The sequence below is a fragment of the Ranitomeya imitator genome, chromosome 10 (genome assembly GCF_032444005.1).
Source record: "Ranitomeya imitator isolate aRanImi1 chromosome 10, aRanImi1.pri, whole genome shotgun sequence".
Taxonomy (NCBI): domain Eukaryota; kingdom Metazoa; phylum Chordata; class Amphibia; order Anura; family Dendrobatidae; genus Ranitomeya; species Ranitomeya imitator.
In genome coordinates, this window is record NC_091291.1 from 67729917 (window position 1) to 67749029 (window position 19113).

General features: G+C 44.2%; 1 protein-coding gene across 3 annotated transcripts in view; it reads right to left on the reverse strand.

The window, feature by feature from the left end:
- Positions 1-19113, reverse strand: part of LIG1 (DNA ligase 1) — a 389895-nt gene that overhangs the window by 250524 nt on the left and 120258 nt on the right. For 2 of the 3 annotated variants that reach the window (XM_069741985.1, XM_069741987.1), the window contains exons 5-7: positions 16436-16544; positions 15399-15512; positions 3540-3620 (exon numbers count right to left, since the gene is read on the reverse strand). In XM_069741985.1, coding sequence (XP_069598086.1) covers positions 3540-3620; positions 15399-15512; positions 16436-16544 — 304 coding nt within the window. The remainder of the gene's footprint in view (positions 1-3539; positions 3621-15398; positions 15513-16435; positions 16545-19113) is intronic. The other variant, XM_069741988.1, reaches the window with a different exon arrangement.

Here is a 19113-nt window from a genome sequence, read left to right on the forward strand (position 1 = left end):
AGAGCAACGCGATATGTGATCGTGTTGCTGTGAGGGTCTCTTACCTCTCCTCCCTGCAGCAGGCCCGGATCCAAAATGGCCACAGAATCCGGGTCCTGCAGGGAGGGAGGTGGCTTACCAAGTGCCTGCTCAGAGCAGGCGCTTGTTAAGCCTGCAGTGCTGTAAGTCGGATCGCTGATCTGATAAAGTGCTGTGCAAACTGTCAGATCAGCAATCTGTGATGTCACCCCCTGGGACAAAGTAAAAAAAAAAAAAAAAAAAAAATTCCACATGTGTAAAAAAAAAAAAAAATCCTAAAGAAAAAAATATATATATTATTCCCATAAATACATTTCTTTATCTAAATAAAAAAAAAATAAATAAATAAATAAAAGTACACATATTTAGTATCGCCGCGTCCGTAACGACCCCACCTATAAAACTGTCCCACTAGTTAACCCCTTCAGGAAACATCGTAAGAAAAAAAAAAACGAGGCAAAAAACGCTTTATTATCATACCGCCGAACAAAAAGTGGAATAACACGCAATCACAAAGACAGATCTAAATAACCATGGTACCGCTGAAAACGTCATCTTGTCCCGCAAAAAACGAGTCGCCATACAGCATCATCAGCAAAAAAATAAAAAAGTTATAGTCCTCAGAATAAAGCGATGCAAAAATAATTTTTTTCTATAAAATAGTTTTTATCGTATAAAAGCGCCAAAACATAAAAAAAAATTATATAAATGAGGTGACGCTGTAATCGTACTGACCCGAAGAATAAAACTGCTTTATCCATTTTACCAAATGCGGAACGGTATAAACGCCTCCCCCAAAAGAAATTCATGAATAGCTGGTTTTTGGTCATTCTGCCTCACAAAAATCAGAATAAAAAGCGATCAAAAAATGTCATGTGCCCAAAAATGTTACCAATAAAAACGTCAACTCGTCCCGCAAAAAACAAGACCTCACTTGACTCTGTGGACTCAAATATGGAAAAATTATAGCTCTCAAAATGTGGGAACGCAAAAAATATTTTTTGCAATAAAAAGCGTCTTTCAGTGTGTGACGGTTGCCAATCATAAAAATCCGCTAAAAAACCCGCTATAAAGTAAATCAAGCCCCCCTTCATCACCCCCTTAGTTAGGGAAAAATTTAAAAATTAAAAAAATGCATTTATTTCCATTTTCCCATTAGGGCTAGGGCTAGGGTTAGGGCTAGGGTTGGGGATAAAGTTAGGGTTAGGGTTGGGGCTAAAGTTAGGGTTAGGGTTGGGGCTAAAGTTAGGGTTGGAGCTAAAGTTAGGGTTAGGCTTGGGGCTAAAGTTAGGCTAGGGTCACATTGCGTTAGTGCAATCCGTTTAGCGCTACCGCTAGCGGATTGCGCTAACGCAATGTTTTCTATGGGGCTGCGGTCGGGGTTGCGGTAACGTCCCCGCTCTCGCAGATCCCCGATCTGCGAGAGCGGGGAACAGACCGCGGGCGCGCCTCGGACACTGCAAGCAGCGTCCGCGGCGCGCCAGGAATCACCGGCGCGTCGCTAGCGCGTGCCGAACATGGCACGCGCTAGTGAAGCACGTTCCCATTAGCGTGAATGGGCGCGTTAACGGCCGCGTTGCACGGCGTTAATTTCGCCGTGCAACGCTGTCCGTTTAACGCGGTCCCATAACGCAATGGGAACCCAGCCTTAGGGTTAGGCTTGGGGCTAAAGTTAGGGTTAGGCTTGGGGCTAAAGTTACGGTTAGGGTTTGGATTACATTTACGGTTGGGAATAGGGTTGGGATTAGGGTTAGGGGTGTGTCTGGGTTAGAGGTGTGGTTAGGGTTACCATTGGGATTAGGGTTAGGGGTGTGTTTGGATTAGGGTTTCAGTTATAATTGTGGGGTTTCCACTGTTTAGGCACATCAGGGGCTCTCCAAATGCGACATGGCGTCCGATCTCAATTCCAGCCAACTCCGTGTTGAAAAAGTAAAACAGTGCTCCTTCCCTTCCGAGCTCTCCCGTGTGCCCAAACAGGGGTTTACCCCAACATATGGGGTATCAGCGTACTCAAAACAAAGTGGACAACAACTTTTGGGGTCCAATTTATCCTGTTACCCTTGGGAAAATACAAAACTGGGGGCTAAAAAATAATTTGCACGGCTCTGCGTTATAAACTGTAGTGAAACACTTGGGGGTCAAAGTTCTCACAACACATCTAGGTAAGTTCCTTGGGGGGTCTAGTTTCCAATATGGGGTCACTTGTGGGGGGTTTCTACTGTTTAGGTACATTAGGGGCTCTGCAAACGCAATGTGACGCCTGCATACCATTCCATCTAAGTCTGCATTCCAAATGGCGCTCCTTCCCTTCCGAGCCCTCCCATGCGCCCAAACGGTGGTTCCCCCCCACATATGGGGTATCAGCGTACTCCGGACAAATTGGACAACAACTTTTGGGGTCCAATTTCTCCTGTTACCCTCGGAAAATACAAAACTGGGGGCTAAAAAATAATTTGTGTGGGAAAAAATTTGTTTTATTTTTACGGTTCTGCATTATAAACTTTTGTGAAGCACTTGGTGGATCAAAGTGCTCACCACACCTCTAGATAAGGTCCTTACGGGGTCTACTTTCCAAAATGGTGTCACTTGTGGGGGGTTTCAATGTTTAGGCACATCAGTGGCATCTACAAACGCAACATGGCGTCCGATCTCAATTCCTGTCAATTTTGCATTGAAAAGTCAAATGGCGCTCCTTCGCTTCCGAGCTCCGTCATGCGCCCTAACAGTTGTTTACCCCCACATATGGGGTATCAGCATACTCAGAACAATTTGTACAACAACTTTTGGGGTCCATTTTCTCCTGTTACCCTTGGTAAAATAAAACAAATTGGAGCTGAAGTAAATTCTTTGTGAAAACAAGTTTATTTAAACATTCCCAAAATTCCTGTGAAACACCTGAAGGGTTAATAAACTTCTTGAATGTGGTTTTGAGCACCTTGAGGGGTGCAGATTTTAGAATGGTGTCACACTTGGGCATTTTCTATCATATATACCCCTCAAAATGACATCTAATGAGATGTGGTCACTAAAAAAAATGGTGTTGTAAAAATGAGAAATTGCTGGTCAACTTTTAACCCTTATAACTCCCTAACAAAAAAAATGTTGGTTCCAAAATTGTGCTGATGTAAAGTAGACATGTGGGAAATGTTACTTATTAACTATTTTGTGTGACATATCTCTGTGATTTAATTGCATAAAAATTCAAAGTTGGAAAATTGCGAAATTTTCAACATTTTCGGCAAATTTCCATTTTCTTCACAAATAAACGCAGGTAATATCAAAGAAATTTTACCACTATCATGAAGTACAATAAGTCACAAGAAAACATTGTCAGAATCACTGGGATCCGTTGAAGCGTTCCAGAGTTATAAACTCATAAAGGGACAGTGGTCAGAATTGTAAAAAAATGGCCTGGTCATTAACGTGCAAACCACCCTTTGGGGTAAAGGGGTTAAATTGGCATAGCCATGAACACTGAAGTAACTGCACCAGTGCACTATACTCGGATTTCTTCTACTTACTTTTTTCTTGTACCTGCTCTGAAGATTTAATGACAAGACTATCAGCATCTTCTTTCTGCTCCGATTTAATTGATTTTAGATCTGTTAAAAAAAAAAAAAAAAATTATTTCTATAGAGCCAACATATTCGGCAGCACTTTAGGAGACGTGATAAATAAGCATTACTATTGGGAGAAACACAAATCTTGGTGGATTCAGATTATAGATCTGAATCCACATTTACATTTTATTTGACAGGAGGTGTCACGAATCCCACCGGATATGTCAGGGATCCCACCAATCTGTCACGGTTCACAGGGAAAATACCTTAATCATCCTCACCGCTCACACCAATTTGTCATGAACCAAGGTTGTTTGGTTGCCCCTGGTTCCTTCTGAAGGGGTTTTAGCTATATCCCACTTCCGGTTTGGAACTTGCAGCTCTCTGGCACCCCCCTTACCCTCAGCTCAGTCAGGGTACTGCACCTAGGGCAGAGGTGTCAAACTGCATTCCTCGAGGGCTGCAAACAGGTCATGTTTTCAGGATTTCCTTGTGTTGCACAGGTGATAATTTAATCACCTGCACAGAATGATTACCTAGGGTAATTAGTTGGCAGAAAGGCTGCCTGCTATTTACTGACTATTGGGCCCGCTGCAGCGAGGGCGATATAACTACTCCCACTCAGGCGGGAACCATAATTATCAACACCGACATCACTACAAAGCCTCCCAACGCACAGGACAAATCCGCTGCCACCAGTTACGATTTGCTAATGATTACCAGGTCCGGAGTCAACCCAAATCAGTAGCGTAATTCACTTCACAGAGGATGCAACAGTTCGTTATAGAGCATGGAGAGACAAGCTAGTAGTTTTAAATTTTACTCCAAAAAGGTAGGCAGTGTTCATAAAGCATAAAAGGATATTATAAAGGAGACAATTATATGTACAATACAATTACAAATTAAAAAAAGGATTAAAATTGAAAAGAACACTTACAAGTCATTATGTCATTGCATCATCATGGCTGGCCGTGTGCTCAGGAGACACATCAAGATGCATATCACATCTGTATAGCAGCTAGACCCCAGACAAAAAGACAACTGAAGACTGCTCGCTTCGCTACTTATTTCCTAGCCTAAAACCCAGGCACTCCCCCTTGTGGTGACATCAATTAGAGGCTGAAACCTCCCCTTTACTTAGAATTATGAAAAGTATTTTTATGCCTAGCTCGCTGTATGAGTCTCGTATATGAAAGACACGATGATCAGAATGTGCCCCACATCATGGGGATTCTTTTAAATGTAAACCCGGTGTAATTACATGACTCACAGAAGGAGAAATCCACTCTTGGCACTCGTTGCGTTTAGCTGCTAGCGGTTTCAGTGAGTGATAGATCTATCGATGAACATCCGGAATATATAATACTTATATCTCTAGCCCGGATCAGTGCCAATATATATCCCTTTAATAGAACAAAGACCCATGCAGCTTGGAAGTGGCTATACCAGTTTTGGCTGGTATTATGCGGGAGGAGGTTATGAGTAGTTTTAGGGAGACTGGTCTGCCTGCAGCATAGAACCATAAGGGTATGTGCACACGCTGCGGATTTAGTTGCGGATCTGCAGCGGATTGACTGCTGCAGATTCGTAGCAGTTTTGCATGCGTTTACAGTACCATGTAAACCTATGGAAAACCAAATCCGCAGTGCACATGCCACAGAAAAAAAACGTGCGGAAACGTAGTGCTGTGTATTCCGCAGCATGTCAATTCTTTGTGCGGATTCCGCAGCGGTTTACACCTGCTCCATACTAGGAATCCGCAGGTGTAAAACCGCATGTGAAATCCGCACAAAAAACGGAAATGTTGGTAAATCCACAGTAATTCCGCAGAAAATCCGCAGTGCGGATTTACAAAAATCAGTCCGGAAAAATCTGCAGAGTAACCCACAGCGTGTGCACATACCCAAAAATTCTTGTGGGAGGGGTGAAATGAGGGGTTTTGGATTCACACACAAGCAGCAGGCAGAGTGAGAATATGGGGTTCAGAATGGCCCACAGCGTGTCTGCCATGGAACCTTCTGGAACTAAACTCACAATATGACATTTTTACATTATCGTGACAGGAGATTTATGCTGAGTAAATCAGTCTCTAAAAGCCCAACTACAGCTTCCAGGCCAACATTATCTGAAGAGTGTCAATCTATGGAGTAATAACTATGGAACACTGCCACCTATTTCCAGTGATTCTGACACTGTATTATGTGGTAAATGTAAATCAATATGATTTGCGTTTATGAAAATATCTGAAATTTTAAAATCATTTTGAAGTTTTGTGCCTTAAAACAAAAAAAGTTGAATTCAAATAAAGGCACCAAGAATACGTGTCAAAGTTCAATAATTGTTGTACATGGTCTATAAAGATTTCTAGACTGGATGTGAAACAAAAATTACACAAAATTATATATATTTGACCATTTGTATATCGAGTACAAAAAAAAACGAATTCAATAAATAAACCATTTTGTATCCAAAAAGGAAAAAATTACCGAATGACGCACTTTTTCCCCAAAAATGTTTAAGGGAAAATGCAGGTGTGCGTCTTATGGTCGCAATATACTTACAAATTCTGGCGGTGGAGGTCCCGATGCAGCTGTAGCTGTGCTCTGTGGTGTGGTGGTGTCGGGGCTCCGTGCTGCGTGGGGGGCTCCACCGGCATTTCATCAAAGACCGGAGGCCCCTGCAGCTCCGTTACTGCAACGCTGTGGCCTCCGGAAAGATGACCGCAGGGGGCAGCGCATGCTCACATTCAAATCTCGGCAATGAGATCTCAGGACGAGATCTCGTTGCCAAGATCTGAATCTGAGCATGTGCCACCCCAGGTAGCCATCTTTCCGGAGGCCATCTTTCCAGAGGCCACAGCGTCATAACAACGGAGCTGCGGGGGCTTCGACGAAATGCTGGCGGAGCCCACCACGCAGCACAGAGCCCCGTTGCCGCCACACCACAGGCCACCGCACCAGCCTGGGATAGGATTTCGCGGAGGCAACCGCACCAGCCTGGACCACTGAACAACCTCTGTGACTACTCCTCCACCAGTGCCAAAACCCCTCCCCGGTAAGTTGAATTAGGACTGTACGACGGACCTCCATTTAACGCTTTTTTTCCCCTATTTTCCTTCTGAAAATTTGGAGTGCGTCTTGTGGTCCGCATCTTATAGTCCAAAAAATACAGTAATATGCTTAAAATTAGTTGTGTGGGGTACAGGATTGAATCAGTGTTGTCTGAATTAGTAGTATCAATGGTGTATTTATTTACATGATCCACATATGACAAAATATACATAAAATAAATAATTAGTGAAAAAATGCATGTTTCAAAAGATATTTTATATGTGGGTTATTGAGAAAAAAAATATATATATATATATAAATTTATTGTAGTGAAACCAGATCACTACAGTATGAAAACACGGGTATTACATACCTGGTAATGTGTTTTTTCATGAGACATGACGGCACCACGAGAGAGGGGATCCGCCCATCAAGGACAGGAAACCTTCAAGATAAAAGGGGCGGCTCCTCTCTCCACATCAGTTGTTTTACAGAGTACGAGAGGAACTCCGCTGGTTAGTGTACACATAAATAATACATCCTATACGGTTCTTTTCACCGATACCCCAGGGAGTGTATAATACAAATAATGCTAATAATGCACCCAACTAATGACGTGATCAAAAGGGTGGGAATATAAGGGTGCCGTCATGTCTCATGAAAAAACACATTACCAGGTATGTAATACCCGTGTTTTTCCATCATACATGACGGCACCACGAGAGAGTTACAGAGATTTGTATTCTCTTTAGGGAGGGATCACTGCTTGTAACACTTCTCCCAAAAGTGAGATCAGAGGTAGCAGATAGGTCTAGCCTATAATGTTTAAAAAATGTAGACGGAGAGGACCATGTGGCCGCCTTACAGATTTGGTCGATGGTAGCATCAGCTCTCTCCGCCCATGATGTCGCCATGGCCCTCATGGAGTGGGCTTTCAGACCCTGTGGAACAACCCTGCCTGCACTACTATATGCTAGAATAATGGCCTCTCTCACCCATCTAGCTATAGTCTGTTTTGAGGCTTTAAGGCCCTTCCTTGACCCCTGGAACGAAACAAATAAAGCCCTCTGCTTCCTCCAGGATTTTGTACTCTCTAGATACTGTAGGATACATCTCCTGACGTCTAGGCAATGGAAACTCTCCTCTTTTTTGTTACTAGGGTTGGGACAAAAAGAGGGTAGGGTTAGATCCTGAGCTCTATGGAATCTCGATACCACTTTGGGGAGATATGCCGGATCTAATTTTAATACAACCCTATCGTCCATGACTTGTGTGTAAGGGGGGTCAGCTGACAACGCGTGTAAATCCCCCACCCTACGGGCCGACGTAAGTGCCACTAACAAAGCTGTTTTTAATGTTAGTATTTTATCAGAAGTTGTATTTAACGGCTCAAAGGGGCTTTCCGTCAGGGCAGTTAACACTAGATTTAGATCACATGGTGGAGGAGTAGGAGATGGAACAGAGTCAGCTCTACTACAGGCTCGGATGAACCTCACCACCCACCTATTACTTGCCAGGTCACAGTTGAATAGGGCTGCTAAGGCTGAAATGTGTACTTTGAGGGTACTAACAGCTAACCCCAGATCTAAGCTTCTGCAGGAACTCCAGTATTGCCACTATCGGGACCTCCCCTTCCCGTATTGGCCCTGAGCTGGACAGGAATTTCTTCCATATCCTCCCATAGATCTTGGTCGTTACTGGTTTTCTGCTGCTGAGCAAGGTGGATATTAACCCAGCTGAGAACCCCTCTTTCTCTAGTAACGACCGCTCAAATGCCAGGCTGTCAAATGAAGCCCGGAGTTCTGCGGGTGGTTGAAGGGACCCTGAGTTAGAAGGTCCTGGTCTTCCGGGAGAACCCACGGGTCCGTCACTGACATCACCCTCAGCCAGTAAAACCATGGTCTTTTCGGCCAGAAGGGAGCGATCATAATTACTCTGGCCTTGTCTTCCCTGATCTTCCTCAGAACTGCTGGGATTAGACATATCGGTGGGAAGGCATACAGGAGTCCTGACGTCCATTCTACGCTGAAGGCGTCTACTGCCAACGGCCTGTCTGTAGGGTTCAGGGAGCAGAACTTTTGGACTTTCTTGTTGACTTTTGAGGCAAAGAGGTCCACCCTGGGTTTTCCCCACATGTGCACTATCCGTGGAAAAACTGACTTTTAGGGACCATTCCCCTTGCCTCAAGTGGTTCCTGCATAAAAAGTCTGCCTTTATGTTGTCCACACCTCGGATATGCAGGGCCGATAATGACAGGAAGTGCTTTTCGGCTATGAGTCTTGTGGTTATGTGCATCAGTGCCCGAGAGCGGGTGCCTCCCTGGTGGTTCACGTATGCGACCGCTGTTCGGTTGTCCGATAGGACTCTCACATGATGCCCTGCCAAGTGCGGAAGTAATCTCTCTAGCGCCCTTTCTATTGCTAGGAGCTCCCACTCGTTTGAGGATAGATCTTTCTCCTCTTGAGCCCAGGGGTCTTGGACCCATAGTGTGTCTGAGTGAGCTCCCCATCCCCATGGACTGGCGTCCGTTGTGATTATCATGGAGGCTGTGGATGTCCAGGGAACTCCTCTGGGGGATGACTATCTGTAACCACCATCTGAGAGATTGGAGCACAGAGAGTGGGAGAGTGAGCTTCTGCTCTAACTGTCCCTGAAGTTCTCGGTCGTTCTGCAGCACACACCAATGCAGTTCTCTTGCATGGAACTGGGCCCATTTTACTGCCGGTATGCAGGAGGTTAGGGACCCTAACACCGACATGGCCCTTCTTAAGGTCATTTCCGGCTTTTTTTAATGTGGCCATAATCATCTGTTTGATTTTTTCTTCTTTTTCTTCTGGGAGGCGGCACTCCTGTGCCACGGAGTCCACCGTTATCCCCAGGAAATTCTGGACCATTGCCGGCTCTAACTTGGACGTCTTGAGATTTAGTTGCCATCCCAGTGTCTGAAGAGTGTCCATCACTATCCTGACCTGCTCCTGACAGTGAGAAAAGTTCTTTCCCACTATCAGGAAGTCATCCAAGTAGGGAATTATTAGAGTGTCTTTTTCCCTGAGATGTGCTGTGACCTCTGCAATCAGCTTCGTAAATACGCGTGGGGCGGTTGCTATCCCAAAGGGCTGAGCCCTGTACTGGAAGTGACGCAGCTGGGACCCCATCTGAACTGCCACTCTGAGGAACTGACGATCTTGTTGTCTGATTGGGACGTGATAATAAGCGTCCTTGAGGTCGAGGACGGACAAGTAGCACTGGGGATAGAGAAGTTTCACCGCCGATTTTATGGTTTCCATCTTGAAAGATGGTACTACAAGAAATTTGTTGAGGCCTTTTAGATTTATAATTGTCCTCCAAGAGTTGTCCGGTTTTTTTATGAGAAAAAGAGGGGAATAAAATCCTTCCCTCCTTTCCTCTATAGGAACTTCCTCTAAGACGTGCTTGTCTAGGAGTGATGTTACTTCCCCCTCCAGACTGTCTTGCTTTTCTTGGGAGGACTGTACCGGGGTCTGCATATATCTTCTTGGAGGCCAGTGGTGAAATTTTAGCTTTAGGCCTGATCCTACGATCTGCCGGATCCATATGCTGGAGGAGATCCTCTCCCAGGCTGGAAGGAAGTGAGAGAGCCTCCCTCCCACCTGAGAAGGACCGTCACTGGGAGGGTTTTTTGGTGTCTCTGGGGGACTTGCCGAAATAGAAGCTTTTTCCTCCCCTGGGTCGCTTGTCCAGGTTGCTCCTGTCCCGGTCTCTCTATTGCTGCCTTCGGAACTTTTGGCCTCTCCGAAAGGAGTGACGAAAGGGCTGAAATGGCTGTTTTGGAAAGTTCTTCTTTTTATCACCGGCCTTCTCCAATACCTCATCTAATGCCGGTCCGAACAGGAAGTTTCCCTCACAAGGCAAAGAACAAAGCTTCATTTTTGCCTGAGTGTCCCCCGGCCAGCATTTAAGCCATACGGCACGGCGTCCAGTGTTAGCTAACGCTGCTGATTTTGCTGCCAGCCTAGCAGAGTCTGCAGATGCTTCAGCCAGAAACATAGCCGCTGCCCTCATGGTTGGAAGTGACTCTAGAATAGCTTCCCTGGGAACTTTTTGCTCCACCTGTTCCTCCAGGTTGTCTATCCAGATTTTAAGGGATCTGGCGACACAAGTGGCTGCGATAGCTGGCCTTAGTGCTCCCGCTGAGGCTTCCCAAGCTGTCTTCAGGGAACTGTCCACCTTCCTGTCCAGAGGTTCTTTTAGAGAACCTAGGTCCTCGAATGGCAGGGAGGACTTCCTGGCCACTTTTGAGACCGCCACATCGATTTTTGGGGCTCTGTCCCAAGATGAGGATGCTTCCTCTTCAAAGGGATACCTGCTTTTTAGGGAGGTAGTTATTTGGGACCTTTTTTCTGGCTTTTGCCATTCCCTTTTAATCAGTTCTTGTATTTGATCGTTAACAGGGAATGACCTCCATTTTCTCTTTTGTAGACCACTGAACATGAGTTCTTGGGCTGTCTTTTTGGCCTTCTCATCTACCAGCCCCATGGTAGAGCGAACGGCTTTAATAAGTTTATCTGTAGCCTCAGCTGGAAAAGTGTCTTCCTCCTCCGAGCTACTATCAGAACAGCGGGCCGTATCTGAATCCTGCTCTGACCCCGAGGAATCCCTTTGGGATGCTATAGAGGGGCTGGATCTGTCCCTAGATCTGGCATCTGTGTCAGCCGTCTGTAATGCTCTTACGGACTTAGAGACTTCAGACTGAATCAGAGATCTTAGACTGTCCGTAAAGGAGGGTGTTTCCTCCGCCACAGTCTGGTTAATACAGTCCTGACACAGTCTTTTACCCCAAGATGATATTAAGGGCTTTTTACATAAGGGACATTCTCTATTTTTTGGTGACCTTCTATACTCCACCCCGCAATGTATGTAAGAAAAGAGGGGAGAGAGGAGATAAGAGAAAAGAACAGACATTAGCGTGCTGGACTTTCTCGTAGTTCACTCACCACTCGGACGTTTTCAAAGTACGGGTACCGGATCCGGAGGTTGGCTGGTTTTCTCCGTGTCTCCCAATGAGACTAGGGACCCCTCCTTGGTATGCCGTATACTGTCCGAGCGGCTTCTGCTGCTGCCATGGCGGGTCTGGCTCTTTTCGCTTGAGCAAGACCGCCTCTCCTGACCATCTGCAGTGCTCAACAGGGATGGCATAAAACCTCCAAGGAGCCTTACCTAGCCTGGGCACCGATGTGTCTCACAGGCTGCATGGCCACCATAGTCAACAGGGAGGGAGCACCTTTGTGACCTCCGAGGACAATTGGCAGGTGGATTTTTTTTTTTTTTTTTGGTAAAAGGGAAGGCCTCCGAGGCTCCAACTTCACCCGGGCATTCGCCTCGCGGGCTGTGGCCATGCTTCGCTCAGGGGGGGGCATGGTATACATTGACCCCCGAGGCGACTACGGGTACCTGGTGACGGGTGCAGCAGACAGCGCCTGCCCAAATCCACCCGACCCAGATCCCGGCATCCTCTTCAATCTTCATCAGATGTCTTCCATCTTGAAGGTTCCCCGTCAAGGACAGGAAACCAACTGATGTGGAGAGAGGAGCCGCCCCTTTTATCTTGAAGGTTTCCTGTCCTTGATGGGCGGATCCCCTCTCTCGTGTGCCGTCATGTATGATGGAAAAAGAGCGGATTCCCTCCTGACCTCCAATTACACACTCCCAAGTGTGACACACTGTCATATGTACTCATGTGGCTCATGTAAATACACACCATAGACACGAATAATTCATGCAACAAGAGTTCAATCCCGAACACAACACGACTAATTTTACCAATATTAATTTCCCATTTTCTGGATATAAAGTAGTTTAACCCCTTACTGCAATAGGACGGAATAGTACGTCCAATGGCAGTATCCCTCGCTTTGATGTGGGCTCCGGAAGTGAGCACATATCAAAGCCGGGACATGTCAGCTGTTTTCAACAGCTGACATGTGCCCACAATAGGCGAGGGTGGAATCGCAATCCGCCTGAGCCTTTTAACTAGTTAAATGCCGCTGTCAAATTGACAGCAGCATTTAACAAGCGCTTATGGCCATCCGGCCATAAATGCACGCACCAGTGACTCCCATCAAATGATCGGGGGTCATCGGTGCGTCAACATGACAACCAGAGGTCTCCTTGAGACCTCTATGGTTGTTGATGCCGGATTGCTATGAGCACCACCCTGTGATCGGCGCTCATAGCAAGTCTGTAATTCTGCTACATACAGGTGATCCGAGCATCGCCTCTATGTAGCAGAGCCGATCAAGTTGTGGCAGCTTCTAGCCTCCCATGGAGGCTATTGAAGCATGCCAAAAGTAAAAAAAAAAAAAAAAAGGTCTTTAAAAATATGAAGAAAAAATAAATATATATATAAAAGTTAAAATCACCCCCTTTCACCCCATTCAAAATAAGAAAAAAAAAAATAAAACAGACATATTTGGTATCACCGCGTTCAGAATCGACCGATCAATATAAAAAAGGATTAACCTGATCGCTAAACGGCGTAGCGATAAAAGTCAAAACACCAGAATTATGCTTTTTTGGTTCGCCGCGACATTGCATTAAAATGCAAAATAAAGGGTGATCAAATGAACGTATCTGAACCAAAATGGTATCATTAAAAATGTCAGCTCGGCACGCAAAAAAAAATAAGCCCTCACCCGACCCCAGATCACGAAAAATGGAGACGCTACGGGTATCAGAAAATTTTACTTTTTTTTGTGTTAGCAAAGTTTGGAATTTTTTTTTCACCACCTAGACAAAAAAGAACCTACTCAAGTTTGGTGTCTATGAACCCGTAATGATCTGGAGAATCATAATAGCAGGTCAGTTTTAGCATTTAGTGAACCTAGTAAAAAAAAGTTAAAACAAAAAAACGTGGGATTATACTATTTTTGCAATTTCACCGCACTTGGAATTTTGTTCCCGTTTTCTAGTACACAACATTAAAATGGACAGGAACTAAAGCATCAAGGAAATTTTAAAAACCAAATTTATTTTAAATAAGACATAAAACCGAAAAACTGACAACAGAACTGTACAATATCATATTACAAAAAAATAATAATAATAATAAGTGAACAAAACAAATCCAAATAATATAATAAAGGATACCAGACAAAATATACTCCAGGGGAGAAAAACCCACATATACAACAATAATGAGCAGTCTAACCAGACTCAATAAAGTGAGACTCCTTGAAAAAGCCACTGAGGCGAAACGTACGTTGGAGTCGGAGTCCCTGTGAGCTACAGATCACCTTCACACTGGTACTAGTATTTCTCCAAAGACACTAATGCACTTTGTCTTGATAGACCATTTATTATACTTTGCACAAGCACTTTATTGAGTCTGGTTAGACGGCTAATTATTGGGGTATATGTGGGTTTTTCTCCCCTGGAGTATATTTTGTCTGGTATCCTTTATTATATTATTTGGATTTGTTTTGTTCACTTTTAATTATTTTTTTTGTAATATGATATTGTGTAGTTCTGTTGTCAGTTTTTCGGTTTTCTGTCTTATTTAAAATAAATTTGGTTTTTAAAATTTCCTTCATGCTTTAGTTTCTGTCCATTTAGATATAGGTTTCTGTCCATTTAGATATAGGTGGACGTTATTCACTGGGGTGAATTGTTTCTCCGTTGAATAGTACACAACATGGCAAAACCAATGGTGTCATTCAAAAGTACAACTCGTCCTGCAAAAAATAAGCCCTGACATGGCCATATTGGCGGAAAAATAAAAAAGTTATGCTCTGGGAAGAAGGGGAGCGAAAAACAAAAAAAGCTCTGGGGATTAAATTATTTATTTGTGGCTCTTAATTCATTTCTTTGTTCAAAATATACATAATGTCAAATATGTATTGTTCTGTGTAATTTTTGTGTCTAGACATATTTATAGAGCACAGAAAACAAACCATTGACCTCGGACATCTCGCATGTTCACAGTTGGTTTCCATACCTTTACATTGCTGTGTGATCACAATGCCATCAGGTTAGTATAGCCTTTCTTAGTAATTATTCTATTTTATTCTGGGGGGTAAGACCCCACTCCGCATGTCCACTTCCCAGCACCTATACATATAATGCACATGCTAAACATGCGCCTACACATAATTATCCTCTTCCCACAATCGTATACAAGATTTCTCTCGCGTATCACCCCTACTCTGGAACCCTCTACCACAACACATCAGACTCTTGCCTACCATCGAAACCTTCAAAAAGAACCTGAAGACCTACCTCTTCCGACAAGCCTATAACCTGCAGTAACCACCGATCGACCAAACCGCTGCATGACCAGCTCTACCCTCACCTACTGTATTCTCACCCATCCCTTGTAGATTGTGAGCCCTCGCGGGCAGGGTCCTTTCTCCTTACGTATCAGTCGTGACATGTATTAAGATTATTGTACTTGTTTTTATTATGTATACCCCTCCTCACATGTAAAGCGCCAAGGAATAAATAATAATAATAATATTATAACATAACTATTTTGTCTAACTATAGGCCAGGCAAACAGTCGATCCCTTGCATAATTCCTTTGTATTGCACTGTATTGTCCCGCTAGGTAACCTGACGGGCATCCTATTAAGGTGCTCCAAGCCAGAAACATCCCCTATGCATTGATTTAGTGCCACGTGATTGGAGGACTAGTCAGTGACGGTTTTAGAAGACACAGGTATACAATTTCTTGGTGCTGCCAATACCCAAGTAATCACCCTAAACAAACAAACCTATTCTCAAATTATACAATTACCGGTTTCTTTCAGCTGGCGCTTCGCACTTGTTTCTTGGATGTGGAGTTCGTCCTTCTGGGGGCTGGGTTTTTCATCAGCACTTTCTCGTTTCCTCTTTGGTATCTGCTTACGTGCTGAAAACAAAATAATTTAAATCATTTTATTTGGGAAATCACTTGCACATTTGCTTTAAATTATTTTCAAGCACAAATTTAAAGACAACATGTCACCTCCACAAATGGCATTTACCGGCAGATATCGGGTAAACTGCAGGTAAACAGAACTAAGGGATTGGTTAACAGTTTTTGCACTTACTTTATTCCCTTGAGTATTCCCAGAGTGGTTTTGCTGCTTTCCACTCCTCCATACAGTTCCAGATACATTGGGCTACTTATTTAGTTCTAATGTTTATTGCCAAGGGAGCGTGACTCCCAGGATCCTCTGAGGCGGGGCTTTGGGCTGCACTGCATTATCCCCCAATGAGCTATGGTAAAGACTATAGCGCTGAATAAAGTCTGAAAGCTTACAGCAAATCAAGAAGAAAAAACACAGAATACTCAGGTGAGCAGTGGTAAAGTAAGCGCAAAAAATGGACACAATCTCATGACACGTAATCTTGAAACGTCTGTGTGGCTTGTGGGACGTACAGCTACAATGAGAAAATTAAGTTACATTGTCGCTGCAGCAGCTCCCTTTAAGTCATCGGGGCAATTTGTCACCGTATACTACACAGCGAGTGCGCTGTAATCACACCTCGGCGCACTCACTGTGCCGGAGACGGAGAGGAACGTGCTGGGTGTATAGAAAGTGGTGACTAATCGCCAAAGCTCCTCATTGCCACCGCAATGTTAATGGATAGCGCATGGGTTGCATACTGATGGCATCCATGTGCTCCACAGGCTGTAAGGGGCACATTGTCTATCCTTGAAAAACACAGAACGTGTCCGTGAAAACCAGCAGTCTGAATGAGACCTTACGATTCAGCCCTGTAGAGAATTTCTGTGGTCATCAGGTGAAGTTTGCCCTGGGGTCGAAAAAGGTTGTATTTGCACAATACCTGTTTTCCGCTTAGGGATGCTATCGCACGGCACATCGGGTGACCCAGTGGGACCGGAGGTGTTGGGGGAAGGGCTGCTGCCAGAAGCAGAAACTTCAATGGGGTCCACCTGAGCCGTAAGAGAGAAAAAAAACTAAGTTACATGTTTGCCAGTGCACATGCTCGACCTCACATCAGGGAATACATCAACTAATATTAACCCATTCAGGACTAGCACATTTTGGGCACTGAGGACTAAGCAATTTTTTTCATTATAACATTCCAGAAGTGATGATTTTATTTTTTTAAATAACCTACTGTATGAAGGACTTTTTGTGTTGTATTAGTCAGAGGCACTCACACGGGGATAATTTCATTGACTATATGTGGGGGTAAAATGGGGAGAAGAAAATTAAAACTTTTTTTTTTTTAGATGTTATAAATTTTAATCTATTCATGTGCTGCACAAAGTCCAAATTGTATTCTATGGATCAGTACTATAATGGACATGCCAAATTCGTGTGCTTTTTCTTTTATTGTAAGTATTATAAAAGTAATAAAATGCATTTGCTTGTGTTGTACTGTTCTGAGCACCATAAGTTTCACATTTTTCCGTCAGCAGTGCGGCAGGTGGGCTTATACTTTGCTTGTCTTGGCAAGTTGTAGTTTTCAGTGGGGCCATTTTCATGCACATGTAACTTTCTAATCACACTTTTTGGGAGGTTTCCAAGCGTGGCGCCCTGAGAAATCTGCTCACTACTCCCATCATCTCTCCTGTGACACAGCTCCTGTGCCATTTCCAGGGGCAGGCGGAAGGTGCAGCAGCGCGACAGGATTTTCGGCTTCCACTGCTTTTTCCTCAGGGTTGTGCCCGGCTCGCATAACCAGAGTAGGGGAGTATCTCCTCTCTCGGGGTAGCTTTCACATGGAGCGTTCTCGCCCCTTGTTTCCACTTTTTGGGAGGAGTAATCAAACAGCAATTCAGGATTTATTTTACTTATAAACTATTTTCATTATTGACATTAACGGTCCTCTACAAGTCCATATGATGGTAACAATTTTAGGAATACATTTATTTAGTGTCATGCTTTACTACTATTACATACACATGGGTCGCCATATTCAGAAACTAATAACTCTTTAGATTACAGTCGGAAAGCAAATTTTTTGCCTGAACATGATGTAGTTTTTCCTAGTGTTATTTTTTGTATAAATACAGCTTTTACATAATTTTCATATCATTCTGTGGGGCTGGAGCAACAAAAAAACTTTTTTTTTAATACAGCATACATTGTGCAGAATAGAAAAATTATTTTGTTTTACATTATGCATCAATATGCTTACCCAATTTGTACATCTTTTTTACAGTTTCCTAACTTTTGCAAACGAAAAAAAAATACTTCCTAATTAAATTTTTTCCTGCATCATATTCTGGAAGCCATTAATTACGCTTTTCCATTTACAGAGTTTTATGGTGGGTTGTTTCTGGAGTTACTACTAGTGATTAGAGTTGAGCAACTTACTTTTTTAGGATCGAGTCGGGTTTCGCGAAACCCGACTTTGTCAAGTCGGGTCGGGTGAAATAGGCCGATTATTTCGAAAAGTCGGGGGCCGACCGAAACACGAAACCCAATGCAAGTCAATGGGGAATCAAAGTCAGCAGTGAGTGGAGGACAGGAAAACACCTACAGTGCCCATTTTAATGCCAAAAACATAAATTCTTATTTCTTAAGCTTGTCAATCTTAATTTACTTTCTAATAATAGTTAGGGTATGTTCACACGTTCCTGATTTCCCTGCGGATTTTTCCGGTCCTTTTTTGGAAAATCCGCAGTGAAAAATCAGTGCGGTTTTCACTGCGGATTTTCATGCGGTTTCTTCTGCGGATTCCTCTGCGGGTTTTCAACTGCACTTTCCTATTGGTGCAGGCTGAAAACCGCTGCGGAATCCGCAGAAAGAATTGACATGGTACTTCTTTTTTTCCGCAGCGTTTCCGCGCGGTTTTTTAAGGGAAATTCAGGATCATGTGCACAGCGGGTTTTCTTTTCCATAGAGTTACATTGTACTGTACACCACATGGCAAACGGCTGCGGATCCGCAGCGGCAAATCCGCTGCGGATCCGCAGCAAAAACCGCACCGTGTGAACATGGCCTTAGGCATTGAAAACAGGGGGTCATTTGGCTAAAGTTGTGGGGGGGTAGGGCTGGCTCAAGATTTTCGTGGGCCCAGGAAACGCGGAATACGTCACGGCAGTGTAGCAGGGAGAGGTAAGTATTTCAACTTTGCAAGTGCTGTCATCCTGAGCAAGCGGGGGGGGGCACGGCGGTGTGTTTGACGGCGGGCGGCGCCTCCCACTGCCAGAGACATTTTTGCGTACTATGAGGGGCCCTGTGTCAGTGACGTCGCCAACGAGTATGCCCCTCCACCTGATGAAGTAACCTGACCTTCATCTGCACCTTCCTCTTTGTCCCCGTGTAAGCTGCTATAGTATGCGGGAAGAGGAACCTGACTTTCAGCAGGGTCAGATTCAGGATGTGGAGAGTGCAAGGGGAATGTAGTGGTCTGGGTCAATGTACCAGCAGACTCATCTAGCAGTGGCTGGGCAATGGGCACGCCTCTGTTCGTACAGCCTCTGAAGCATGTGCAGTGTGGAGTTCCACCTTGTTGCAACATCGATTATTAGGCGGTGCTGGGGAAGA